Genomic DNA, 27,193 nt, shown 5'->3' with positions numbered 1-27,193 from the left:
CCTCACTCAATCCCTCCGTCTCCATCCATCACTCCTCCTCCCTGCCTCCCTCTCACCTGTTAGAGCAGTAGACAATTCTTCTTCCACCCCCTCCCCCTCCCTCCCTCCCTGCCTCCCTCCTTCCTGCCTCCCTCCTGCCTGCCTCCCTCCCTGCCTCCCTCTCACCTGTTAGAGCAGTAGACATTTCTTCTTCCCCCTCCCTGCCTCCTCCCTCCCTCCCTGCCTCCCTCTCACCTGTTAGAGCAGTAGACATTTCTTCTTCCCCCTCCCTGCCTCCCTCCCTCCTCCCTGCCTCCTCTCACCTGTTAGAGCAGTAGACATTTCTTCTTCCCCCCTCCCTGCCTCCCTCCCTCCATGCCTCCCTCTCACCTGTTAGAGCAGTAGACATTTCTTCTTCCCCCTCCCTGCCTCCCTCCCTCCCTCCATGCCTCCCTCTCACCTGTTAGAGCAGTAGACATTTCTTCTTCCACCTCCCTGCCTCCCTCCCTCCCTCCCTGCCTCCCTCCCTCCCTGCCTCCCTCTCACCTGTTAGAGCAGTAGACATTTCTTCTTCCCCCTCCCTGCCTCCCTCCCTGCCTCCCTCTCACCTGTTAGAGCAGTAGACATTTCTTCTTCCCCCTCCCTGCCTCCCTCTCACCTGTTAGAGCAGTATACATTTCTTCTTCCCCCTCCCTGCCTCCCTCCCTGCCTCCCTCTCACCTGTTAGAGCAGTAGACATTTCTTCTTCCCCCTCCCTGCCTCCCTCTCACCTGTTAGAGCAGTAGACATTTCTTCTTGCCGACCTTGGTTGGCTGTGGGCAGAGTACTGCCCTGATAGCCTCGTCAAACACTGTCTTCAGGCCACGCTGGGTCAGAGCAGAACACTCCAGGTACTTCACAGAGTCTGGGGAGGGAGATGGAGGAGGAGGGAGGAGCAGGGAGGGAAGGAAGGAAGGAAGGAGGAGGGAGGGAGGAGGGAGGGAGGGAGGAGGAGGGGAGGGAGGGAGGGAGGAGGAGGGAGGGAGGGAGGAGGGAGGAAAGAGAGAGGAGAGAGAGGGGAGAAGGAGAGAGAGAGAGAGATAGAGAGGTGGAGAAGGAGAGTGTGAGAGAGAGAGAGAGAGAGAGAGAGAGAGAGAGAGAGATAGAGAGGTGGAGAATGAGAGTGTGAGAGAGAGAGAGAGAGAGAGAGAGAGGGGGGGGGGTGAGGTCAATACTTTGTACATGCATACATCCCAGCTAGGCACTTAATTCTCCATGAACAGTCTGCTGTATGTAAACATTAATCTCAGATATGAATCTGAGGAGGTGTAGTCTGAATAGATTGGTACAACTTGGAAAACAAAATATCAATCAAACAATCCCCCTGTATTTTATAAAGCCCTATTCACATCAGCTGTTAACACAAAGTGTTTTAGAGTACTTTACAAAACTCCATCATCATAAAAAGCGCTGGATTATTATATGCATTGACCTACCAACGTCCTTGGCCAGCGCTAGGCCTTGTGGGTAGGTGATGGGGGCCAGTTTCTTCTCTTTGAGCTTCTCAATGGTCTCCTTCTCGTCCCTCAGATCCAGCTTAGTGCCCACTAGGATGATAGGGGTTGACGGGCAGTGGTGACGCACCTCTGGGTACCACTAAAGAGAGAGAGAGAGAGGGAGAGGGAGAGAGAGGGGAGGTGAGAGAGAGAGGAGGAGGAGGGGAGGAGGAGAGATAGGGAGGAGGAGGGGGAGGAGAGATAGAGAGGGGGGGGGAGGAGAGAGAGAGAGAGGGAGGAGGAGAGAGAGAGAGAGGGAGGGGGAGAAGGGAGAGAGAGAGAGAGAGGGGGAGGAGAGAGGGAGAGAGAGAGGGGGAGGAGAAGAGAGGGAGGAGGAGGGGGAGGGAGAGATAGAGAGGGGGCGGGGGGAGGAGAGAGAGAGAGAGAGAGGGGGGAGGGAGGAGAGAGAGAGAGGAGGGGGAGGGGGAGGAGAGAGAGAGAGAGAGGGAGGGAGGGAGAGAGAGAGAGAGGGAGGGAGGAGAGGGAGGAGGAGAAGGAGAGGAGAGAGAGAGGGAGGAGAGGAGAGAGAGAGAGAGAGAGGAGAGAGAGGGAGGAGGAGATGGAGAGAGAGAGAGAGAGAGAGGGAGGAGGAGAAGGAGAGAGAGAGAGAGGAGGAGGAGAAGGAGAGAGAGAGAGAGGGGGAGAGAGAGGGGGAGGAGAGAGAGAGAGGGAGGAGGAGGAGGGAGGGAGGAGGGAGGGGGAGGAGAGGGGGAGGGGGAGGGAGGAGAGAGAGAGAGAGAGAGAGAGAGAGAGAGAGAGAGAGAGAGAGAGAGAGAGAGAGAGAGAGAGAGAGGGGGGGAGGGAGAGAGGGAGGAGAGAGAGAGAGAGAGAGAGAGAGAGAGAGAGAGAGAGAGAGAGAGAGAGAGAGGGGGAGGGGGAGGAGAGAGAGAGAGAGAGAGAGAGAGAGAGAGAGAGAGAGAGAGAGAGAGAGAGAGAGAGAGAGAGGGGGAGGGGGGAGAGGAGAGAGAGAGAGAGAGAGAGAGAGAGAGAGAGAGAGAGAGAGAGAGAGAGAGGGAGAGTGAGGGGGGAGAGAGAGAGGGAGGGAGGGGAGGGGAGAGAGAGAGAGAGAGAGGGAGGGGGAGGAGAGAGAGAGGGAGGGGGAGGAGGAGAGAGAGAGAGAGGGAGAGGAGGGGGAGGAGAGAGGGGAGGGAGGAGGGGACGAGAGAGAGAGAGGGAGGGGGAGGGGAGAGAGACAGAGAGAGGGGGAGGGGGAGAGGGGGAGGGAGAGAGAGGGAGGAGAGGAGAGAGAGAGATGGGGGAGGGAGGAGGAGGAGAAGAGAGAGGGTGAGGGGGAGGAGAGAGGGAGAGAGGGGGAGGAAGAGAGAGAGAGAGAGAGAGAGAGAGAGAGAGAGAGAGAGAGAGGGGGGGAGGCGAGAGCGAGAGAGAGATTAGGAGAGAGGAGAGATTAGGGAGGGAGGGAGGAGAGAGAGAGAGATATTAGAGAGAGAGAGAGATTAGAGAGGGAGAGAGAGAGAGAGAGAGAGGGAGAGGGGGGAGGAGAGAGAGAGAGAGAGAGAGGGGGTGGAGGAGGGAGGAGAGAGAAAAATTAAAAAGGGAGGGAGAAATATTTTATTATCAAGTAGTAGCCACCAGTGATTTCCACTGTCGAAACCTCTGGTTTCCACTGTCGGGGAAAAGGGAGAGAAAGAGAGAAATGTATATATAGAATTCTGCATGCAGTCTCTCTCCCTCTCTCTCTCTATATATATATATAAATCTCTCTCTATATATATATATATATATAAAGAGAGAGAGAGAGAGACTGCATGCAGAATTCTGCAAAAATATCCTTTGTGTATCATGTAAAACACCAAATAATGCATGCAGAGCAGTAGGGAGGTCAATACCCAATCATTATCATATCCAGAAAAGAGACATTAAATTCTAGCGATTCCCAAACCTTCCATAACAAAGCCATCACCTACAGAGAGATGAACCTGGAGAAGAGTCCCCTAAGCAAGCTGGTGCTCTGTTCATAAACACAAACAGACCCCACAGAGCCCCAGGACAGCAACACAATTAGACTCAACTATATATCATGAGAAAACAAAAAGATAATTACTTGACACATTGGAAAGAATTTAAAAAAAAAACAGAGCAAACTAGAATGCTATTTGGCCCTACACAGAGAGTACACAGTGGCAGAATACCTGACCACTGTGACTGACCCAAACTTAAGGAAAGCTTTGACTATGTACAGACTCAGTGAGCATAGCCTTGCTATTGAGAAAGGCCGCCGTAGGCAGACATGGCTCTCAAGAGAAGACAGGCTATGTGCTCACTGCCCACAAAATGAGGTGGAAACTGAGCTGCACTTGCTAACCTCCTGCCCAATGTATGACCATATTAGAGACACATATTTCCCACAGATTACACAGATCCACAAAGAATTTGAAAACAAACCCAATTTTGATAAACTCCCATATCTGCTGGGTAAAATTCCACAGTGTTCCATCACAGCAGCAAGATTTGTGACCTGTTGCCACAAGAAAAGGGCAACCAGTGAAGAACAAACACAATTGTAAATACAACCCATATTTATGCTTATTTATTTTATCTTGGGTATCCTTAACCATTTGTACATCGTTGCAACACTGTATATATACATAATATGACATTTGTAATTGTATTGTAATTGTATTGTTTAGACACTTCTGTATGTGTAATGTTTACTGTTTATTTTGATTGTTTATTTCACTTTTGTATATTATCTACCTCACTTGATTTGGCAATGTTAACACATGAGTGCTGGGGAATAAAAATGTTTGGTTATCAACATTAGGCAAGAGGATGATGGGGTGTAGAGATAGTAGACAGGGAGGATGATGGGGTGTAGAGACAGTAGACAGGGAGGATGATGGGGTGTAGAGATAGTAGACAGGGAGGATGATGGGGTGTAGAGATAGTAGACAGGGAGGATGATGGGGTGTAGAGATAGTAGACAGGGAGGATGATGGGGTGTAGAGATAGTAGACAGGGAGGATGATGGGGTGTAGAGATAGTAGACAGGGAGGATGATGGGGTGTAGAGATAGTAGACAGGGAGGATGATGGGGTGTAGAGATAGTAGACAGGGAGGATGATGGGGTGTAGAGACAGTAGACAGGGAGGATGATGGGGTGTAGAGATAGCAGAGAGGGAGGATGATGGGGTGTAGAGACAGTAGAGAGGGAGGGTGATGGGGTGTAGAGACAGTAGACAGGGAGGATGATGGGGTGTAGAGACAGTAGAGAGGGAGGATGATGGGGTGTAGAGACAGTAGAGAGGGAGGATGATGGGGTGTAGAGATAGCAGACAGGGAGGATGGTGGGGTGTTGAGATAGCAGACAGGGAGGATGATGGGGTGTAGAGACAGTAGAGAGGGAGGATGATGGGGTGTAGAGACAGTAGAGAGGGAGGATGATGGGGTGTAGAGACAGTAGAGAGGGAGGATGATGGGGTGTAGAGACAGTAGACAGGGAGGATGATGTGGTGTAGAGACAGTAGAGAGGGAGGATGATGGGGTGTAGAGACAGTAGAGAGGGAGGATGATGGGGTGTAGAGACAGTAGAGAGGGAGGATGATGGGGTGTAGAGACAGTAGAGAGGGAGGATGATGGGGTGTAGAGACAGTAGAGAGGGAGGATGAAGGGGGGTAGAGACAGTAGAGAGGGAGGATGATGGGGTGTAGAGACAGTAGACAGGGAGGATGATGGGGTGTAGAGACAGTAGACAGGGAGGATGATGGGGTGTAGAGACAGTAGACAGGGAGGATGATGGGGTGTAGAGACAGTAGACAGGGAGGATGATGGGGTGTAGAGACAGTAGAGAGGGAGGATGATGGGGTGTAGAGACAGTAGACAGGGAGGATGATGGGGTGTAGAGACAGTAGACAGGGAGGATGATGGGGTGTAGAGACAGTAGCGAGGGAGGATGATGGGGTGTAGAGACAGTAGACAGGGAGGATGATGGGGTGTAGAGACAGTAGAGAGGGAGGATGATGGGGTGTAGAGACAGTAGAGAGGGAGGATGATGGGGTGTAGAGACAGTAGAAAGGGAGGATGATGGGGTGTAGAGACAGTAGAGAGGGAGGATGATGGGGTCTAGAGACAGTAGAGAGGGAGGATGATGGGGTGTAGAGAGGGAGAGAAAGAGAGGGAGGATGATGGGGTGTAGAGACAGTAGACAGGGAGGATGATGGGGTGTAGAGACAGTAGAGAGGGAGGATGATGGGGTGTAGAGACAGTAGAGAGGGAGGATGATGGGGTGTAGAGACAGTAGAGAGGGAGTTTTTCTTAGGATGATGGGATGTAGAGACAGTAGAGAGGGAGGATGATGGGGTGTAGAGACAGTATAAAGGGAGGATGATGGGGTCTAGAGACAGTAGAGAGGGAGGATGATGGGGTGTAGAGAGGGAGAGAAAGAGAGGGAGGATGATGGGGTGTAGAGACAGTAGACAGTGAGGATGATGGGGTGTAGAGACAGTAGAGAGGGAGGATGATGGGGTGTAGAGACAGTAGAGAGGGAGGATGATGGGGTGTAGAGACAGTAGAGAGGGAGGATGATGGGGTGAAGAGAGGGAGAGAAAGAGAGGGAGGATGATGGGGTGTAGAGACAGTAGAGAGGGAGGATGATGGGGTGTAGAGACAGTAGAGAGGGAGGATGATGGGGTGTAGAGAGGGAGAGAAAGAGAGGGAGGATGATGGGATGTAGAGACAGTAGAGAGGGAGGATGATGGGGTGTAGAGACAGTAGACAGGGAGGATGATGGGGTGTAGAGATAGTAGACAGGGAGGATGATGGGGTGTAGAGATAGTAGACAGGGAGGATGATGGGGTGTAGAGATAGTAGACAGGGAGGATGATGGGGTGTAGAGATAGTAGACAGGGAGGATGATGGGGTGTAGAGATAGTAGACAGGGAGGATGATGGGGTGTAGAGATAGTAGACAGGGAGGATGATGGGGTGTAGAGATAGTAGACAGGGAGGATGATGGGGTGTAGAGATAGTAGACAGGGAGGATGATGGGGTGTAGAGATAGTAGACAGGGAGGATGATGGGGTGTAGAGATAGTAGACAGGGAGGATGATGGGGTGTAGAGACAGTAGACAGGGAGGATGATGGGGTGTAGAGATAGCAGAGAAGGGAGGATGATGGGGTGTAGAGACAGTAGAGAGGGAGGGTGATGGGGTGTAGAGACAGTAGACAGGGAGGATGATGGGGTGTAGAGACAGTAGAGAGGAGGATGATGGGGTGTAGAGACAGTAGAGAGGGAGGATGATGGGGTGTAGAGATAGCAGACAGGGAGGATGGTGGGGTGTTGAGATAGCAGACAGGGGAGGATGATGGGGTGTAGAGACAGTAGAGAGGAGGATGATGGGGTGTAGAGACAGTAGAGAGGGAGGATGATGGGGTGTAGAGACAGTAGAGAGGAGGATGATGGGGTGTAGAGACAGTAGACAGGGAGGATGATGTGGTGTAGAGACAGTAGAGAGGGAGGATGATGGGGTGTAGAGACAGTAGAGAGAGGAGGATGATGGGGTGTAGAGACAGTAGAGAGGGAGGATGATGGGGTGTAGAGACAGTAGAGAGGAGGATGATGGGGTGTAGAGACAGTAGAGAGGGAGGATGAAGGGGGTAGAGACAGTAGAGAGGGAGGATGATGGGGTGTAGAGACAGTAGACAGGGAGGATGATGGGTGTAGAGACAGTAGACAGGGAGGATGATGGGGTGTAGAGACAGTAGACAGGGAGGATGATGGGGTGTAGAGACAGTAGAGAGGGAGGATGATGGGGTGTAGAGACAGTAGAGAGGGAGGATGATGGGGTGTAGAGACAGTAGACAGGAGGATGATGGGGTGTAGAGACAGTAGACAGGGAGGATGATGGGGTGTAGAGACAGTAGCGAGGAGGATGATGGGGTGTAGAGACAGTAGACAGGGAGGATGATGGGGTGTAGAGACAGTAGAGGGGAGGATGATGGGGTGTAGAGACAGTAGAGAGGAGGATGATGGGGTGTAGAGACAGTAGAAAGGAGGATGATGGGGTGTAGAGACAGTAGAGAGGAGGATGATGGGGTCTAGAGACAGTAGAGAGGGAGGATGATGGGGTGTAGAGAGGGAGAAAAGAGAGGAGGATGATGGGGTGTAGAGACAGTAGACAGGAGGATGATGGGGTGTAGAGACAGTAGAGAGGGAGGATGATGGGGTGTAGAGACAGTAGAGAGGGAGGATGATGGGGTGTAGAGACAGTAGAGAGGGAGTTTTTCTTAGGATGATGGGATGTAGAGACAGTAGAGAGGGAGGATGATGGGGTGTAGAGACAGTATAAAGGGAGGATGATGGGGTCTAGAGACAGTAGAGAGGGAGGATGATGGGGTGTAGAGAGGGAGAGAAAGAGAGGGAGGATGATGGGGTGTAGAGACAGTAGACAGTGAGGATGATGGGGTGTAGAGACAGTAGAGAGGGAGGATGATGGGGTGTAGAGACAGTAGAGAGGAGGATGATGGGGTGTAGAGACAGTAGAGAGGGAGGATGATGGGGTGAAGAGAGGGAGGAGATGGGGTGTAGAGACAGGGAGGATGATGGGGTGTAGAGACAGTAGAGAGGAGGATGATGGGGTGTAGAGAGAGAAAGAGGATGATGGGATGATAGAGACAGTAGAGAGGGAGGATGATGGGGTGTAGAGACAGTAGGGGAGGATGATGGGGTGTAGAGATAGTAGACAGGGAGGATGATGGGGGTGTAGAGATAGTAGACAGGGAGGATGATGGGGTGTAGAGATAGTAGACAGGGAGGATGATGGGGTGTAGAGATAGTAGACAGGGAGGATGATGGGGTGTAGAGATAGTGCAGACAGGGAGGATGATGGGGTGTAGAGATAGTAGACAGGGGAGGATGATGGGGTGTAGAGATAGTAGACAGGGAGGATGATGGGGTGTAGAGATAGTAGACAGGGAGGATGATGGGGTGTAGAGATAGTAGACAGGGAGGATGATGGGGTGTAGAGACAGTAGAGACAGGGAGGATGATGGGGTGTAGAGACAGCAGAGAGGAGGGATGATGGGGTGTAGAGACAGTAGAGAGGAGGATGATGGGGTGTAGAGACAGTAGACAGGGAGGATGATGGGGTGTAGAGACAGTAGACAGGGAGGATGATGGGGTGTAGAGACAGTAGAGGGAGGATGATGGGGTGAGACAGTAGACAGGGAGGATGATGGGGTGTTGAGATAGCAGACAGGGAGGATGATGGGGTGTAGAGACAGTAGAGAGGGAGGATGATGGGGGTGTAGAGACAGTAGAGAGGAGGATGATGGGGTGTAGAGACAGTAGAGAGGAGGATGATGGGGTGTAGAGACAGTAGAGGAGGATGATGTGGTGTAGAGACAGTAGATGATGGGGTGTAGGATGAGTAGAGGAGGATGATGGGGTGTAGAGACAGTAGAGAGAGGATGATGGGGTGTAGAGACAGGGAGGATGATGGGGTGTAGAGACAGTAGAGAGGGAGGATGATGGGGTGTAGAGACAGTAGAGAGGGAGGATGATGGGAGACAGTGTAGAGGGAGGATGATGGGGTGTAGAGACAGTAGACAGGGAGGATGATGGGTGTAGAGACAGTAGACAGGGAGGATGATGGGATGAGAGACAGTGGGAGTGATGGGGTAGAGACAGTAGAGAGGGAGGATGATGGGGTGTAGAGACAGTAGACAGGGAGGATGATGGGGTGTAGAGACAGTAGCGAGGAGGAGATGGGGTGTAGAGACAGTAGACAGGGAGGATGATGGGGTGTAGAGACAGTAGAGAGGGAGGATGATGGGGTGTAGAGACAGTAGAGAGGGAGGATGATGGGGTGTAGAGACAGTAGAAAGGGAGGATGATGGGGTGTAGAGACAGTAGAGAGGAGGATGATGGGGTCTAGAGACAGTAGAGAGGAGGATGATGGGGTGTAGAGAGGGAGAGAAAGAGAGGGAGGATGATGGGGTGTAGAGACAGTAGACAGGGAGGATGATGGGGTGTAGAGACAGTAGAGAGGGAGGATGATGGGGTGTAGAGACAGTAGAGAGGGAGGATGATGGGGTGTAGAGACAGTAGAGAGGGAGTTTTTCTTAGGATGATGGGATGTAGAGACAGTAGAGAGGGAGGATGATGGGGTGTAGAGACAGTATAAAGGGAGGATGATGGGGTCTAGAGACAGTAGAGAGGGAGGATGATGGGGTGTAGAGAGGGAGAGAAAGAGAGGGAGGATGATGGGGTGTAGAGACAGTAGACAGTGAGGATGATGGGGTGTAGAGACAGTAGAGAGGGAGGATGATGGGGTGTAGAGACAGTAGAGAGGAGGATGATGGGGTGTAGAGACAGTAGAGAGAGGGAGGATGATGGGGTGTAGAGACAGTAGAGAGGGAGGATGATGGGGTGTAGAGACAGTAGAGAGGAGGATGATGGGGTGTAGAGAGGGAGAGAAAGAGGGAGGATGATGGGATGTAGAGACAGTAGAGAGGGAGGATGATGGGGTGTAGAGACAGTAGAGAGGAGGATGATGGGGTGTAGAGACAGTAGAGAGGGAGAATGCTGGGGTGTAGAGACAGTAGACAGGGAGGATTATGGGCTGTAGAGAGGGAGAGAAAGAGAGGGAGGATGATGGGGTGTAGAGACAGTAGAAAGGGAGGATGATGGGGTGTAGAGACAGTAGAGAGGGAGGATGATGGGGTCTAGAGACAGTAGAGAGGGAGGATGATGGGGTGTAGAGAGGAGAGAAAGAGGAGGATGATGGGGTGTAGAGACAGTAGAGAGGAGGATGATGGGGTGTAGAGACAGTAGAGAGGGAGGATGATGGGGTGTAGAGACAGTAGAGAGGAGGATGATGGGGTGTAGAGACAGTAGAGAGGAGGATGATGGGGTGTAGAGACAGTAGAGAGGAGGGTGATGGGGTGTAGAGACAGCAGACAGGGAGGATGATGGGGTGTAGAGACAGTAGAGAGGGAGGATGATGGGGTGTAGAGACAGTAGAGAGGGAGGATGATGGGGTGTAGAGACATTAGAGAGGGAGGATGATGGGGTGTAGAGACAGTAGACAGGGAGGATGATGGGGTGTAGAGACAGTAGAGAGGAGGATGATGGGGTGTAGAGACAGTAGAGAGGGAGGATGATGGGGTGTAGAGACAGTAGACAGGGAGGATGATGATGGGTCTAGAGACAGTAGAGGGAGGATGATGGGGTGTAGAGAGGGAGAGAAAGAGAGGGAGGATGATGGGGTGTAGAGACAGTAGACAGGGAGGATGATGGGGTGTAGAGACAGTAGAGAGGGAGGATGATGGGGTGTAGAGACAGTAGAGAGGGAGGATGATGGGGTGTAGAGACAGTAGAGAGGGAGTTTTTCTTAGGATGATGGGGTGTAGAGACAGTAGAGAGGGAGGATGATGGGGTGTAGAGACAGTAGAAAGGGAGGATGATGGGGTGTAGAGACAGTAGAGAGGGAGGATGATGGGGTCTAGAGACAGTAGAGAGGGAGGATGATGGGGTGTAGAGAGGGAGAGAAAGAGAGGGAGGATGATGGGGTGTAGAGACAGTAGAGAGGGAGGATGATGGGGTGTAGAGACAGTAGAGAGGGAGGATGATGGGGTGTAGAGACAGTAGAGGGGAGGATTATGGGGTGTAGAGACAGTAGAGAGGGAGGATGATGGGGTGTAGAGACAGTAGAGAGGGAGGATGATGGGGTGTAGAGAGGGGAGAAAGAGAGGGAGGATTATGGGGTGTAGAGACAGTAGAGAGGAGGATGATGGGGTGTAGAGACAGTAGAGAGGGAGGATGATGGGGTGTAGAGACAGTAGAGAGGAGGGTGATGGGGTGTAGAGACAGCAGACAGGGAGGATGATGGGGTGTAGAGACAGTAGAGAGGGAGGATGATGGGGTGTAGAGACAGTAGAGAGGGAGGATGATGGGGTGTAGAGACATTAGAGAGGGAGGATGATGGGGTGTAGAGACAGTAGACAGGGAGGATGATGGGGTGTAGAGACAGTAGAGAGGGAGGATGATGGGGTGTAGAGACAGTAGAGAGGGAGGATGATGGGGTGTAGAGACAGTAGACAGGGAGGATGATGGGGTGTAGAGACAGTATAAAGGGAGGATGATGGGGTCTAGAGACAGTAGAGAGGGAGGATGATGGGGTGTAGAGAGGGAGAGAAAGAGAGGGAGGATGATGGGGTGTAGAGACAGTAGACAGTGAGGATGATGGGGTGTAGAGACAGTAGAGAGGGAGGATGATGGGGTGTAGAGACAGTAGAGAGGGAGGATGATGGGGTGTAGAGACAGTAGAGAGGGAGGATGATGGGGTGAAGAGAGGGAGAGAAAGAGAGGGAGGATGATGGGGTGTAGAGACAGTAGAGAGGGAGGATGATGGGGTGTAGAGACAGTAGAGAGGGAGGATGATGGGGTGTAGAGAGGGAGAGAAAGAGAGGGAGGATGATGGGATGTAGAGACAGTAGAGAGGGAGGATGATGGGGTGTAGAGACAGTAGAGAGGGAGGATGATGGGGTGTAGAGACAGTAGAGAGGGAGGATGCTGGGGTGTAGAGACAGTAGACAGGGAGGATTATGGGCTGTAGAGAGGGAGAGAAAGAGAGGGAGGATGATGGGGTGTAGAGACAGTAGAAAGGGAGGATGATGGGGTGTAGAGACAGTAGAGAGGGAGGATGATGGGGTCTAGAGACAGTAGAGAGGGAGGATGATGGGGTGTAGAGAGGGAGAGAAAGAGAGGGAGGATGATGGGGTGTAGAGACAGTAGAGAGGGAGGATGATGGGGTGTAGAGACAGTAGAGAGGGAGGATGATGGGGTGTAGAGACAGTAGAGAGGGAGGATGATGGGGTGTAGAGACAGTAGAGAGGGAGGATGATGGGGTGTAGAGACAGTAGAGAGGGAGGGTGATGGGGTGTAGAGACAGCAGACAGGGAGGATGATGGGGTGTAGAGACAGTAGAGAGGAGGATGATGGGGTGTAGAGACAGTAGAGAGGGAGGATGATGGGGTGTAGAGACATTAGAGAGGGAGGATGATGGGGTGTAGAGACAGTAGACAGGGAGGATGATGGGGTGTAGAGACAGTAGAGAGGGAGGATGATGGGGTGTAGAGACAGTAGAGAGGGAGGATGATGGGGTGTAGAGACAGTAGACAGGGAGGATGATGGGGTCTAGAGACAGTAGAGAGGAGGATGATGGGGTGTAGAGAGGGAGAGAAAGAGAGGGAGGATGATGGGGTGTAGAGACAGTAGACAGGGAGGATGATGGGGTGTAGAGACAGTAGAGAGGAGGATGATGGGGTGTAGAGACAGTAGAGAGGGAGGATGATGGGGTGTAGAGACAGTAGAGAGGGAGTTTTTCTTAGGATGATGGGGTGTAGAGACAGTAGAGAGGGAGGATGATGGGGTGTAGAGACAGTAGAAAGGGAGGATGATGGGGTGTAGAGACAGTAGAGAGGGAGGATGATGGGGTCTAGAGACAGTAGAGAGGGAGGATGATGGGGTGTAGAGAGGGAGAGAAAGAGAGGGAGGATGATGGGGTGTAGAGACAGTAGAGAGGAGGATGATGGGGTGTAGAGACAGTAGAGAGGGAGGATGATGGGGTGTAGAGACAGTAGAGAGGGAGGATGATGGGGTGTAGAGACAGTAGAGAGGGAGGATGATGGGGTGTAGAGACAGTAGAGAGGGAGGATGATGGGGTGTAGAGAGGGAGAGAAAGAGAGGGAGGATTATGGGGTGTAGAGACAGTAGAGAGGGAGGATGATGGGGTGTAGAGACAGTAGAGAGGGAGGATGATGGGGTGTAGAGACAGTAGAGAGGGAGGGTGATGGGGTGTAGAGACAGCAGACAGGGAGGATGATGGGGTGTAGAGACAGTAGAGAGGGAGGATGATGGGGTGTAGAGACAGTAGAGAGGGAGGATGATGGGGTGTAGAGACATTAGAGAGGGAGGATGATGGGGTGTAGAGACAGTAGACAGGGAGGATGATGGGGTGTAGAGACAGTAGAGAGGGAGGATGATGGGGTGTAGAGACAGTAGAGAGGGAGGATGATGGGGTGTAGAGACAGTAGACAGGGAGGATGATGGGGTCTAGAGACAGTAGAGAGGGAGGATGATGGGGTGTAGAGAGGGAGAGAAAGAGAGGGAGGATGATGGGGTGTAGAGACAGTAGACAGGGAGGATGATGGGGTGTAGAGACAGTAGAGAGGGAGGATGATGGGGTGTAGAGACAGTAGAGAGGGAGGATGATGGGGTGTAGAGACAGTAGAGAGGGAGTTTTTCTTAGGATGATGGGGTGTAGAGACAGTAGAGAGGGAGGATGATGGGGTGTAGAGACAGTAGAAAGGGAGGATGATGGGGTGTAGAGACAGTAGAGAGGGAGGATGATGGGGTCTAGAGACAGTAGAGAGGGAGGATGATGGGGTGTAGAGAGGGAGAGAAAGAGAGGGAGGATGATGGGGTGTAGAGACAGTAGAGAGGGAGGATGATGGGGTGTAGAGACAGTAGAGAGGGAGGATGATGGGGTGTAGAGACAGTAGAGAGGGAGGATGATGGGGTGTAGAGACAGTAGAGAGGGAGGATGATGGGGTGTAGAGACAGTAGAGAGGGAGGATGATGGGGTGTAGAGAGGGAGAGAAAGAGAGGGAGGATGATGGGGTGTAGAGACAGTAGAGAGGGAGGATGATGGGGTGTAGAGACAGTAGAGAGGGAGGATGATGGGGTGTAGAGACAGTAGAGAGGGAGTTTTTCTTAGGATGATGGGATGTACAGACAGTAGAGAGGGAGGATGATGGGGTGTAGAGACAGTATAAAGGGAGGATGATGGGGTCTAGAGACAGTAGAGAGGGAGGATGATGGGGTGTAGAGAGGGAGAGAAAGAGAGGGAGGATGATGGGGTGTAGAGACAGTAGACAGTGAGGACGTCATTTCCGGTCACAACTTGCAGGCTTGTTTTCAAATTGCTGTGCGTTTTGTTGCCAACCTATTTTGCTACCTGACAACTTTACGGGTTTCACTTTTTAATTACCGTTCATATATTTATTTTTTCCTCGACTTTTTCACTCCGGACGCTTTATCTGGACACGATTCGTCAGGACCTCCAACAGCCGAAGCTAAGTAGTAACATTAACATGATGCCTTCTAATTGCAGCCGCTGTGCTCGCCTTACGGCGAGGATAGCTGTACTGCAAGCCCAGCTTCAGACGCAATCGTTAGGCAAGGGTAATTTCAGTGTAGGAAAGGATGAAACAGCGTCTGTGCCACCAGTAAGTACAGATAGTAGTATAAATCCCCTGGCACAGTCCCCGCAGCCGGACAACTTTCTCACGGTTTCTGGAAGGAAATGCTGTAGGAACGCTCAACCGGTGTCGCTCATTCAGCAGACAGAAACTTTCAACCGGTTCTCCCCATTAAGCAGCGGGTCGGTGTCAGAGGCCGAGTCTTCTCTGGTCTCTACTCCTCCCGTTACGGGGTCTGAGACGCCGAAGCTTCCCACCATTAGCTCTGACAAATTGAAAACTCTAGTCATTGGCGACTCCATTACCCGCAGTATTAGACTTAAAGCGAATCATCCAGCGATCATACACTGTTTACCCGGGGGCAGGGCTACCGACGTTAAGGCTAATCTGAAGATGGTGCTGGCTAAGCTAAAACTGGCGAGTGTAGAGAGTATAGAGATATTGTTATCCACGTCGGCACCAACGATGTTAGGATGAAACAGTCAGAGATCACCAAGCGCAACATAGCTTCTGCGTGCATATCAGCTAGAAAGATGTGTCGGCATCGAGTAATTGTCTCTGGCCCCCTCCCAGTTAGGGGGAGTGATGAGCTCTACAGCAGAGTCTCACAACTCAATCGCTGGTTGAAAACTGTTTTCTGCCCCTCCCAAAAGATAGAATTTGTAGATAATTGGCCCTCTTTCTGGGACTCGCCCACAAACAGGACCAAGCCTGACCTGCTGAGGAGTGACGGACTCCATCCTAGCTGGAGGGGTGCTCTCATCTTATCTGCCAACATAGACAGGGCTCTAACTCCTCTAGCTCCACAATGAAATAGGGTGCAGGCCAGGCAGCAGGCTATTAGCCAGCCTGCCAGCATAGTGGAGTCTGCCACTAGCATAGTTAGTGTAGTCAGCTTAGCTATCACCATTGAGACCGTGTCTGTGCCTCGACCTGGGTTGGGCAAAACTAAACATGGCGGTGTTCGCCTTAGCAATCTCACTAGGATAAAGACCACCTCCATTCCTGTCATTACTGAAAGAGATCATGATACCTCACATCTCAAAATAGGGCTACTTAATGTTAGATCCCTTACTTCAAAGGCAATTATAGTCAATGAACTAATCACTGATCATAATCTTGATGTGATTGGCCTGACTGAAACATGGCTTAAGCCTGATGAATTTACTGTGTTAAATGAGGCCTCACCTCCTGGCTACACTAGTGACCATATCCCCGTGCATCCCGCAAAGGCGGAGGTGTTGCTAACATTTACGATAGCAAATTTCAATTTACAAAAAAAAAAAAAAAATGACGTTTTCGTCTTTTGAGCTTCTAGTCATGAAATCTATGCAGCCTACTCAATCACTTTTTATAGCTACTGTTTACAGGCCTCCTGGGCCATATACAGCGTTTCTCACTGAGTTCCCTGAATTCCTATCAGACCTTGTAGTCATTGCAGATAATATTCTAATCTTTGGTGACTTTAATATTCACATGGAAAAGTCCACAGACCCACTCCAAAAGGCTTTTGGAGCCATCATCGACTCAGTGGGTTTTGTCCAACATGTCTCTGGACCCACTCACTCTCACAGTCATACGCTGGACCTAGTTTTGTCCCATGGAATAAATGTTGTGGATCTTAATGTTTTTCCTCATAATCCTGGACTATCAGACCACCATTTTATTACGTTTGCAATTGCAACAAATAATCTGCTCAGACCCCAACCAAGGAACATCAAAAGTCGTGCTATAAATTCACAGACAACACAAAGATTCCTTGATGCCCTTCCAGACTCCCTCTGCCTACCCAAGGACGCCAGAGGACAAAAATCCGTTAACCACCTAACTGAGGATCTCAATTTAACCTTGCGCAATACCCTAGATGCAGTTGCACCCCTAAAAACGAAAAAAATGTCTCATAAGAAACTAGCTCCATGGTACACAGAAAATACCCGAGCTCTGAAGCAAGCTTCCAGAAAATTGGAACGGAAATGGCGCCACACCAAACTGGAAGTCTTCCGACTAGCTTGGAAGGATGGTACCGTGCAGTACCGAAGAGCCCTTACTGCTGCTCGATCGTCCTATTTTTCTAACTTAATTGAGGAAAATAAGAACAATCCGAAATTCCTTTTTGATACTGTGGCAAAGCTAACTAAAAGCAGCATTCCCCAAGAGAGGATGACTTGCACTTTAGCAGTGATAAATTCATGAACTTCTTTGAGGAAAAGATTATGATTATTAGAAAGCAAATTACGGACTCCTCTTTAAACCTGCGTATTCCTCCAAACCTCAGTTGTCCTGAGTCTGCACAACTCTGCCAGGACCTAGGATCAAGAGAGACGCTCAAGTGTTTTAGTACTATATCTCTTGACACAATGATGAAAATAATCATGGCCTCTAAACCTTCAAGCTGTATACTGGACCCTATTCCAACTAAACTACTGAAAGAGCTGCTTCCTGTGCTTGGCCCTCCTATGTTGAACATAATAAACGGCTCTCTATCCACTGGATGTGTACCAAACTCACTAAAAGTGGCAGTAATAAAGCCTCTCTGAAAAAGCCAAACCTTGACCCAGAAAATATAAAAACTATCGGCCTATATCGAATCTTCCATTCCTCTCAAAGATTTTAGAGAAGGCTGTTGCGCAGCAACTCACTGCCTTCCTGAAGACAAACAATGTATACGAAATGCTTCAGTCTGGTTTTAGACCCCATCATAGCACTGAGACGGCACTTGTGAAGGTGGTAAATGACATTTTGATGGCATCGGACCGAGGCTCTGCATCTGTCCTCGTGCTCCTAGACCTTAAGTGCTGCTTTTGATACCATCGATCACCACATTCTTTTGGAGAGATTGGAAACCCAAATTGGTCTACACGGACATGTTCTGGCCTGGTTTAGGTCTTATCTGTCGGAAAGATATCAGTTTGTCTCTGTGAATGGTTTGTCCTCTGACAAATCAACTGTACATTTCGGTGTTCCTCAAGGTTCTGTTTTAGGACCACTATTGTTTTCACTATATATTTTACCTCTTGGGGATGTTATTCGAAAACATAATGTAAACTTTCACTGCTATGCGGATGACACACAGCTGTACATTTCAATGAAACATGGTGAAGCACCAAAATTGCCCTCGCTAGAAGCATGTGTTTCAGACATAAGGAAGTGGATGGCTGCAAACTTTCTACTATTAAACTCGGACAAAACAGAGATGCTTGTTCTAGGTCCCAAGAAACAAAGAGATCTTCTGTTGAATCTGACAATTAATCTTAATGGTTGTACAGTCGTCTCAAATAAAACTGTGAAGGACCTCGGCGTTACTCTGGACCCTGATCTCTCTTTTTGAAGAACATATCAAGACCATTTCGAGGACAGCTTTTTTCCATCTACGTAACATTGCAAAAATCAGAAACTTTCTGTCCAAAAATGATGCAGAAAAATTAATCCATGCTTTTGTCACTTCTAGGTTAGACTACTGCAATGCTCTATTTTCCGGCTACCCGGATAAAGCACTAAATAAACTTCAGTTAGTGCTAAATACGGCTGCTAGAATCCTGACTAGAACCAAAAAATTTGATCATATTACTCCAGTGCTAGCCTCTCTACACTGGCTTCCTGTCAAAGCAAGGGCTGATTTCAAGGTTTTACTGCTAACCTACAAAGCATTACATGGGCTTGCTCCTACCTACCTCTCTGATTTGGTCCTGCCGTACATACCTATACGTACGCTACGGTCACAAGACGCAGGCCTCCTAATTGTCCCTAGAATTTCTAAGCAAACAGCTGGAGGCAGGGCTTTCTCCTATAGAGCTCCATTTTTATGGAACGGTCTGCCTACCCATGTCAGAGACGCAAACTCGGTCTCAACCTTTAAGTCTTTACTGAAGACTCATCTCTTCAGTGGGTCATATGATTGAGTGTAGTATGGCCCAGGAGTGGGAAGGTGAACGGAAAGGCTCGGGAGCAACGAACCGCCCTTGCTGTCTCTGCCTGGCCGGTTCCCCTTTTTCCACTGGGATTCTCTGCCTCTAACCCTGTTACGGGGGCTGAGTCACTGGCTTGCTGGGGCTCTCTCGTGCCGTCCCTGGGGGGTGCGTCACCTGGGTGGGTTGATTCACTGTTGTGGTCGGCCTGTCTGGGTTTCCCCCCTTGGGTTGTACCGTGTCGGAGATCTTTGTGGGCTATACTCGGCCTTGTCTCAGGATGGTAAGTTGGTGGTTGAAGATTTCCCTCTAGTGGTGTGGGGGCTGTGCTTTGGCAAAGTGGGTGGGGTTATATCCTTCCTGTTTGGCCCTGTCCGGGGTGTCCTCGGATGGGGCCACAGTGTCTCCTGACCCCTCCTGTCTCAGCCTCCAGTATTTATGCTGCAGTAGTTTATGTGTCGGGGGCTAGGGTCAGTTTGTTTATCTGGAGTACTTCTCCTGTCCTATTCGGTGTCCTGTGTAAATCTAAGTGTGCTTTCTCTAATTCTCTCCTTCTCTCCTTCTTTCTCTCTCTCGGAGGACCTGAGCCCTAGAACCATGCCCCAGGACTACCTGACATGATGACTCCTTGCTGTCCCCAGTCCACCTGGCCATGCTGCTGCTCCAGTTTCAACTGGCCTGGGCCCTAGGACCATGTCCCAGGACTACCTGACATGAGGACTCCTTGCTGTCCCCAGTCCACCTGGCCATGCTCCTGCTCCAGTTTCAACTGTTCTGCCTTACTATTATTCAACCATGCTGGTCATTTATGAACATTTGAACATCTTGGTCATTTTCTGTTATAATCTCTACCCGGCACAGCCAGAAGAGGACTGGCCACCCCACATAGCCCGGTTCCTCTCTAGGTTTCTTCCTAGGTTTTGGCCTTTCTAGGGAGTTTTTCCTAGCCACCGTGCTTTTACACCTGCATTGTTTGCTGTTTGGGGTTTTAGGCTGGGTTTCTGTACAGCACTTTGAGATATCAACTGATGTACGAAAGGCTATATAAATAAATTTGATTTGATTTGATTTGATTTGATTTAGAGAGGGAGAGAAAGAGAGGGAGGATGATGGGGTGTAGAGACAGTAGAGAGGGAGGATGATGGGGTGTAGAGACAGTAGAGAGGGAGGATGATGGGGTGTAGAGACAGTGGAGAGGGAGGATGATGGGGTGTAGAGACAGTAGAGAGGGAGGATGATGGGGTGTAGAGACAGTAGACAGGGAGGATGATGGGGTGTAGATACAGTAGAGAGGGAGGATGATGGGGTGTAGAGACAGTAGAGAGGGAGGATGATGGGGTGTAGAGAGGGAGAGAAAGAGAGGGAGGATGATGGGGTGTAGAGACAGTAGAGAGGGAGGATGATGGGGTGTAGAGAGGGAGAGAAAGAGGATGATGGGGTGTAGAGACAGTAGAGAGGGAGGATGATGGGGTGTAGAGACAGTAGAGAGGGAGGATGATGGGGTGTAGAGACAGTAGAGAGGGAGGATGATGGGGTGTAGAGACAGCAGAGAGGGAGGATGATGGGGTGTAGAGACAGCAGACAGGGAGGATGATGGGGTGTAGAGACAGTAGAGAGGGAGGATGATGGAGTGTAGAGACAGTAGAGAGGGAGGATGATGGGGTGTAGAGACAGTAGAGAGGGAGGATGATGGGGTGTAGAGACAGTAGAGAGGGAGGATGATGGGGTGTAGAGACAGTAGAGAGGGAGGATGATGGGGTGTAGAGACAGTAGAGTGGGAGGATGATGGGGTGTAGAGACAGCAGACAGGGAGGATGATGGGGTGTAGAGACATTAGAGAGGGAGGATGATGGGGTGTAGAGACAGTAGAGAGGGAGGATGATGGGGTGTAGAGACATTAGAGAGGGAGGATGATGGGGTGTAGAGACAGTAGATAGGGAGGATGATGGGGTGTAGAGACAGTAGAGAGGGAGGATGATGGGGTGTAGAGAGGGAGAGAAAGAGAGGGAGGATGATAAGAAAGCCGGAGAAAGATTGTTTTTTTAAGTAATTAGTCCATATAAAGGTTTATCGGAGAGTAACCAAGATATATGTCCTCTTCTAGAGACAACCAGCAATATCCATCAGCTATCATAATGGCCCAGTCCAAAATGTAACACTGTTCCCTATATAGAGCCCTATGGGCCCTGGTCAGAGGTAGAGCCCTATGGGCCCTGGTCAGAAGTAGAGCCCTATGGGCCCTGGTCAGAAGGAGATCCCTATGGGCCCTGGTCAGAAGAAGAGTCCTATGGACCCTGGACAGAAGTAGAGCCATATGGACCCTGGTCAGAAGTAGAGCCCTATGGGCCGTGGTCAGAAGTAGAGCCCTATGGGCCCTGGACAGAAGTAGAGCCATATGGACCCCGGTCAGAAGTAGAGCCCTATGGGCTCTGGTCAGAAGTAGAGCCCTATGGGCCGTGGTCAGAAGTAGAGCCCTATGGACCCTCGTCAGAAGTAGAGCCCTATGGGCTCTGGTCAGAAGTAGTACACTATAGGGAACAGGGTGCCATTTGGGAGGCAAAAAACATCACAAGACACAGTGATAAATATACTGTATGTAGGTACACTGTGTCCTATGATGAATATACTGTATGTGGGTACACTGTGTCCTATGATAAATATACTGTATATAGGTACACTGTGTCCTATGATAAATATACTGTATGTGGGTACACTGTGTCCTATGATAAATATACTGTATGTAGGTACACTGTGTCCTATGATAAATATACTGTATATAGGTACACTGTGTCCTATGATAAATATACTGTATGTAGGTACACTGTGTCCTATGATAAATATACTGTATGTGGGTACACTGTGTCCTATGATAAATATACTGTATGTGGGTACACTGTGTCCTATGATAAATATACTGTATGTGGGTACACTGTGTCCTATGATAAATATACTGTATGTGGGTACACTGTGTCCTATGATAAATATACTGTATATAGGTACACTGTGTCCTATGATAAATATACTGTATGTAGGTACACTGTGTCCTATGATGAATATACTGTATGTGGGTACACTGTGTCCTATGATAAATATACTGTATGTGGGTACACTGTGTCCTATGATAAATATACTGTATGTAGGTACACTGTGTCCTATGATGAATATACTGTATGTGGGTACACTGTGTCCTATGATAAATATACTGTATGTGGGTACACTGTGTCCTATGATAAATATACTGTATGTGGGTACACTGTGTCCTATGATGAATATACTGTATGTGGGTACACTGTGTCCTATGATAAATATACTGTATGTGGGTACACTGTGTCCTATGATAAATATACTGTATGTGGGTACACTGTGTCCTATGATGAATATACTGTATGTGGGTACACTGTGTCCTATGATAAATATACTGTATGTGGGTACACTGTGTCCTATGATGAATATACTGTATGTGGGTACACTGTGTCCTATGATAAATATACTGTATGTGGGTACACTGTGTCCTATGATAAATATACTGTATGTAGGTACACTGTGTCCTATGATGAATATACTGTATGTGGGTACACTGTGTCCTATGATAAATATACTGTATGTGGGTACACTGTGTCCTATGATAAATATACTGTATGTGGGTACACTGTGTCCTATGATGAATATACTGTATGTGGGTACACTGTGTCCTATGATAAATATACTGTATGTGGGTACACTGTGTCCTATGATAAATATACTGTATGTGGGTACACTGTGTCCTATGATAAATATACTGTATGTGGGTACACTGTGTCCTATGATAAATATACTGTATGTGGGTACACTGTGTCCTATGATAAATATACTGTATGTGGGTACACTGTGTCCTATGATAAATATACTGTATGTGGGTACACTGTGTCCTATGATAAATATACTGTATGTGGGTACACTGTGTCCTATGATAAATATACTGTATGTGGGTACACTGTGTCCTATGATAAATATACTGTATGTGGGTACACTGTGTCCTATGATAAATATACTGTATGTGGGTACACTGTGTCCTATGATAAATATACTGTATGTGGGTACACTGTGTCCTATGATAAATATACTGTATGTGGGTACACTGTGTCCTATGATGAATATACTGTATGTGGGTACACTGTGTCCTATGATAAATATACTGTATGTGGGTACACTGTGTCCTATGATAAATATACTGTATGTGGGTACACTGTGTCCTATGATAAATATACTGTATGTGGGTACACTGTGTCCTATGATAAATATACTGTATGTGGGTACACTGTGTCCTATGATGAATATACTGTATGTGGGTACACTGTGTCCTATGATAAATATACTGTATGTGGGTACACTGTGTCCTATGATAAATATACTGTATGTGGGTACACTGTGTCCTATGATAAATATACTGTATGTAGGTACACTGTGTCCTATGATGAATATACTGTATGTGGGTACACTGTGTCCTATGATGAATATACTGTATGTGGGTACACTGTGTCCTATGATGAATATACTGTATGTGGGTACACTGTGTCCTATGATAAATATACTGTATGTGGGTACACACACACATAAACACACTTGAGCATACGGATAGAAACTCAACACAAAGGGGAAGCATCATTCCATCAAGTTGTGACCCATAGCAACACTCTGTGATAATCTAGTATCTGCATAGAACAACATTTGCGGTAGAGGGACCCAGTCGTCATGGCGACAACAGTAAAACAGCAAGGAGAAACAGAAAACGCAAAAAAAGACTTTTGGCATTGGATGGAGAAGAGAGTGAAGGGGCAACAGAATTAACATGAGTGGATTGTTTAGTGTGGGATGGCTATTGGGAAAAATACTTACAAACAAGAATAGATATGTCTTAAAAGCCAGATCCAAATGGAGTGTTCTGAAGAGTCTCTTCAGATGAGAAGAGACTAAAAGGCTGTGGATTCTACTCAATGGAATGTGTGTGTGTCATTGTGACATCACTACTACTCTATCTGTGCAACACATAGTCTCATTCAATTAAAACTATGCATATGCACTAGACCAAGTATAGACTATCTACCTGACATGGACTCCACCTGTGACCGCTGCCAGGGGGACCAGCCACTTTACTGCCCAGGTTCTAGTCGTGTCCCATGATCAAACCATACCGGTTACATATGGTCCATACTCTGTCAGATGTTTGGAGATGACTTGGGAACTCTACCCCCTAGAGGTTCTCCTCACCTTAACTCCAACCTTGACAAGGTTATGAACAACAAAGTGTGATGTTGTTGCATGTGTTACCGTGCTGGTCAGATGGTTCCTCTTACTGGAACAACTGTAGTGCTCCATCACGCACTACATCAGGGCTGTCAACTCATTTTGACCCTGGGGTCTCAATCGCTCCTCCACGAGGGCCAGAGTGAGGGCCACGCTGAAAATCGGTAACATTTAATCACCGTCAACATTTGGAAAAAATAGTCCTCTATCCATCGTTTAGGAATTTTCGATACTCCCTAACTTTCTAGCTTTCATTTCGGTTATTATTAGCGAGATGGACACAGTCAAGAAACAGACCTCTTTTACATTACTTGGGAAGCCTGTCTGTTATACTTAGACTGAACCAGTATGTCCTTTGTGAGGAAACATCATTGTTGATAGGTAACATAGACCCAGGTGTTGCTACACCTCCGTTGTTACATGAAATAAATGTGTTCTGATGTCTTTGTCTCATTTTACCACTGATTTATTTATACTTTCCTTAAATCAGACAAACATTGCGAGAGGCATTTGTTTTGAGGGGCAGGACATGGGTTGGGTGGGTTACTTTCTAAATGTAATCCATTACAGTTACTAGTTACCTGTCAAACTGTCATCAGTAGCTTAACTTTTGGAATAATCAAAACTCAGAAACGTAATCTGATTACTTTCTCACGCGTTTGGTGTCATCATAGTGGTCTCTGACTGGACAGACTCACTCAGCTGGAACAAACTTCAACTTCAATGTGTTTTAATGCTGATTTGAATGTTATGGAGAAAACAGAAGGTTTCATCAATTATTTTGTCACAAACATCCTTTTTGATTTATGATTTTCAAGTAATCCAAGTAGTAATTATCTAGTTTTTCAAAAGTATCTGTAATCTGATTGCAATACTTTTGCTGGTAACATAACTGATTACAGTTACAGTTTTTTTGTAATCAGATTACATTAAATCAGTTACTCCCTAACCCTGGGCGGGACTGCTCAACCCTTCTCCATAGGACCCTTGCTTGTACGGCTCTCTGCTCTGACCCTAACCTGGTTCACCTGACCTGGTTCATCTTACAACAAACATATATTTATTAACATCTGGGTCAGGAGCTAGAGGGGAGGACACACTGGGAGTGCGTCTCTGTGGAGAGGATGGAGCGGCCTGGGAGTGGGTCTCTGGGGAGGGGGTGGAGCGGCCTGGGAGTGGGTCTCTGGGGAGGTGGTGGAGCGGCCTGGGAGTGGGTCTCTGGGGAGGGGGTGGAGCGGCCTGGGAGTGGGTCTCTGGGGAGGGGGTGGAGCGGCCTGGGAGTGGGTCTCTGGGGAGGTGGTGGAGCGGCCTGGGAGTGGGTCTCTGGGGAGGGGGTGGAGCGGCCTGGGAGTGGGTCTCTGGGGAGGTGGTGGAGCGGCCTGGGAGTGGGTCTCTGGGGGAGGGTGGAGCGGCCTGGGAGTGGGTCTCTGGGGAGGGGGTGGAGCGGCCTGGGAGTGGGTCTCTGGGGGAGGTGGTGGAGCGGCCTGGGGAGTGGATCTCTGGGGAGGGGGTGGAGCGGCCTGGGAGTGGGTCTCTGGGGAGGGGGTGGAGCGGCCTGGGGAGTGGGTCTCTGGGGAGGGGGTGGAGCGGCCTGGGAGTGGGTCTCTGGGGAGGTGGTGGAGCGGCCTGGGAGTGGGTCTCTGGGGGAGGGGTGGAGCGGCCTGGGAGTGGGTCTCTGGGGAGGGGTGGAGCGGCCTGGGAGTGGATCTCTGGGGAGGAGGTGGAGCGCATGGGGAGTGGGTCCCTGGGGAGGGGGTGGAGCGGCCTGGGAGTGGGTCTCTGGGGAGGGGGTGGAGCGGCCTGGGGAGTGGGTCTCTGGGGAGGGGGTGGAGCGGGTCTCTGGGGAGGGGTGGAGCGGCCTGGGAGTGGGTCTCTGGGGAGGGGTGGAGCGGCCTGGGAGTGGATCTCTGGGGAGGAGGTGGAGCGGCCTGGGAGTGGGTCCCTGGAGGGGGGTGGAGCGGGTATCTGGGGAGGGGGTGGAGCGGCCTGGGAGTGGGTCTCTGGGAAGGGGATGGAGTGGCCTGGGAGTGGGTCTCTGGGAAGGGGTTGGAGCGGCCTGGGAGTGGGTCTCTGGGGAGGGGTGGAGCGGCCTGGGAGTGGGTCTCTGGGGAGGGTGGAGCGGCCTGGGAGTGGATCTCTGGGGGAGGTGGAGCGCATGGGAGTGGGTCCCTGGGGAGGGGAATTGGAGCGGCCTGGGGAGTGGGTCTCTGGGGAGGGGGTGGAGCGGCCTGGGAGTGGGTCTCTGGGGAGGGTGGAGCGGGTCTCTGGGGAGGGGGTGGAGCGGCCTGGGAGTGGGTCTCTGGGGAGGGGTGGAGCGGCCTGGGAGTGGATCTCTGGGGAGGAGGTGGAGCGGCCTGGGAGTGGGTCCCTGGAGAGGGTGGAGCCCTGGGGAGGGGTGGAGCGGCCTGGGAGTGGATCTCTGGGGAGGGGGGGAGCGGCCTGGGAGTGGATCTCTGGGGAGGGGAGGTGGAGGCGGCCTGGGAGTGGGTCCCTGGGGGAGGGGGTGGAGCGGGTATCTGGGGAGGGGGTGGAGCGGCCTGGGAGTGGGTCCCTGGGGAGGGGGTGGAGCGGCCTGGGAGTGGGTCTCTGGGAAGGGGATGGAGTGGCCTGGGAGTGGGTCTCTGGGAAGGGGATGGAGTGGCCTGGGAGTGGGTCTCTGGGAAGGGGTGGAGCGGCCTGGGGTGGGTCTCTGGGAAGGTGTTGGGCGGCCTGGGAGTGGGTCTCTGGGAAGGGGGTGGAGTGGCCTGGGAGTGGGTCTCTGGGAAGGGGATGGAGCGGCCTGGGAGTGGGTCTCTGGGAAGGGGATGGAGCGGCCTGGGAGTGGGTCTCTGGGAAGGGGATGGAGTGGCCTGGGAGTGGTTCTCTGGGGAGGGGGTGGAGAGGTTCCCTCACTATTTCAAACATTGCTGTCTTATGACATGATTATGTGTTAATGATTATGTGTTAATGTCTTTGTATTTGAACACTACAGAACTCCTGTGTTAAAATAAATAAACAACTTATTGTTTAATATTATAATTATTTTCTAAACATTGTCCTTGTGTGGCGGGGCTGCCTGGCCCTCTACAGGGGGACCCAACCCGTGTGACCCTCTCCCGGGGGACCCATCCCCATGTGGCCCTCTACTGGGGGACCCAACCCGTGTGACCCTCTCCCGGGGGACCCATCCCCGTGTGGCCCCCATGGGGGACCCAACCCGTGTGACCCTCTCGGGGACCCATCCCGTGTGGCCCTCTACTGGGGGACCCAACCCGTGTGACCCTCTCCCGGG

The 27,193-nt window shown here is 50.2% G+C and overlaps 1 protein-coding gene across 1 annotated transcript; it reads right to left on the bottom strand.

Moving 5' to 3' along the window:
- Positions 1 to 743: 743 nt before the first annotated feature.
- On the bottom strand, positions 744 to 26,826 carry LOC124029047 (extensin-like). The gene is made up of 3 exons (XM_046340904.1): positions 24,991 to 26,826; positions 1,455 to 1,614; positions 744 to 883 (listed from the first exon to the last, which is right to left on the bottom strand). Exons 1-3 carry the CDS (start codon positions 26,824 to 26,826, stop codon positions 753 to 755), a joined length of 2,127 nt encoding a protein of 708 aa, XP_046196860.1. The 3' UTR covers positions 744 to 752.
- Between the last annotated feature and the right edge of the window lie 367 nt (positions 26,827 to 27,193).

Source organism: Oncorhynchus gorbuscha, unplaced genomic scaffold, assembly GCF_021184085.1.
Source record: "Oncorhynchus gorbuscha isolate QuinsamMale2020 ecotype Even-year unplaced genomic scaffold, OgorEven_v1.0 Un_scaffold_5309, whole genome shotgun sequence".
Lineage (NCBI taxonomy): Eukaryota > Metazoa > Chordata > Actinopteri > Salmoniformes > Salmonidae > Oncorhynchus > Oncorhynchus gorbuscha.
The sequence above is the reverse complement of the archived record's forward strand: the minus strand, read 5'-3'. Positions and strand labels throughout refer to the sequence as shown.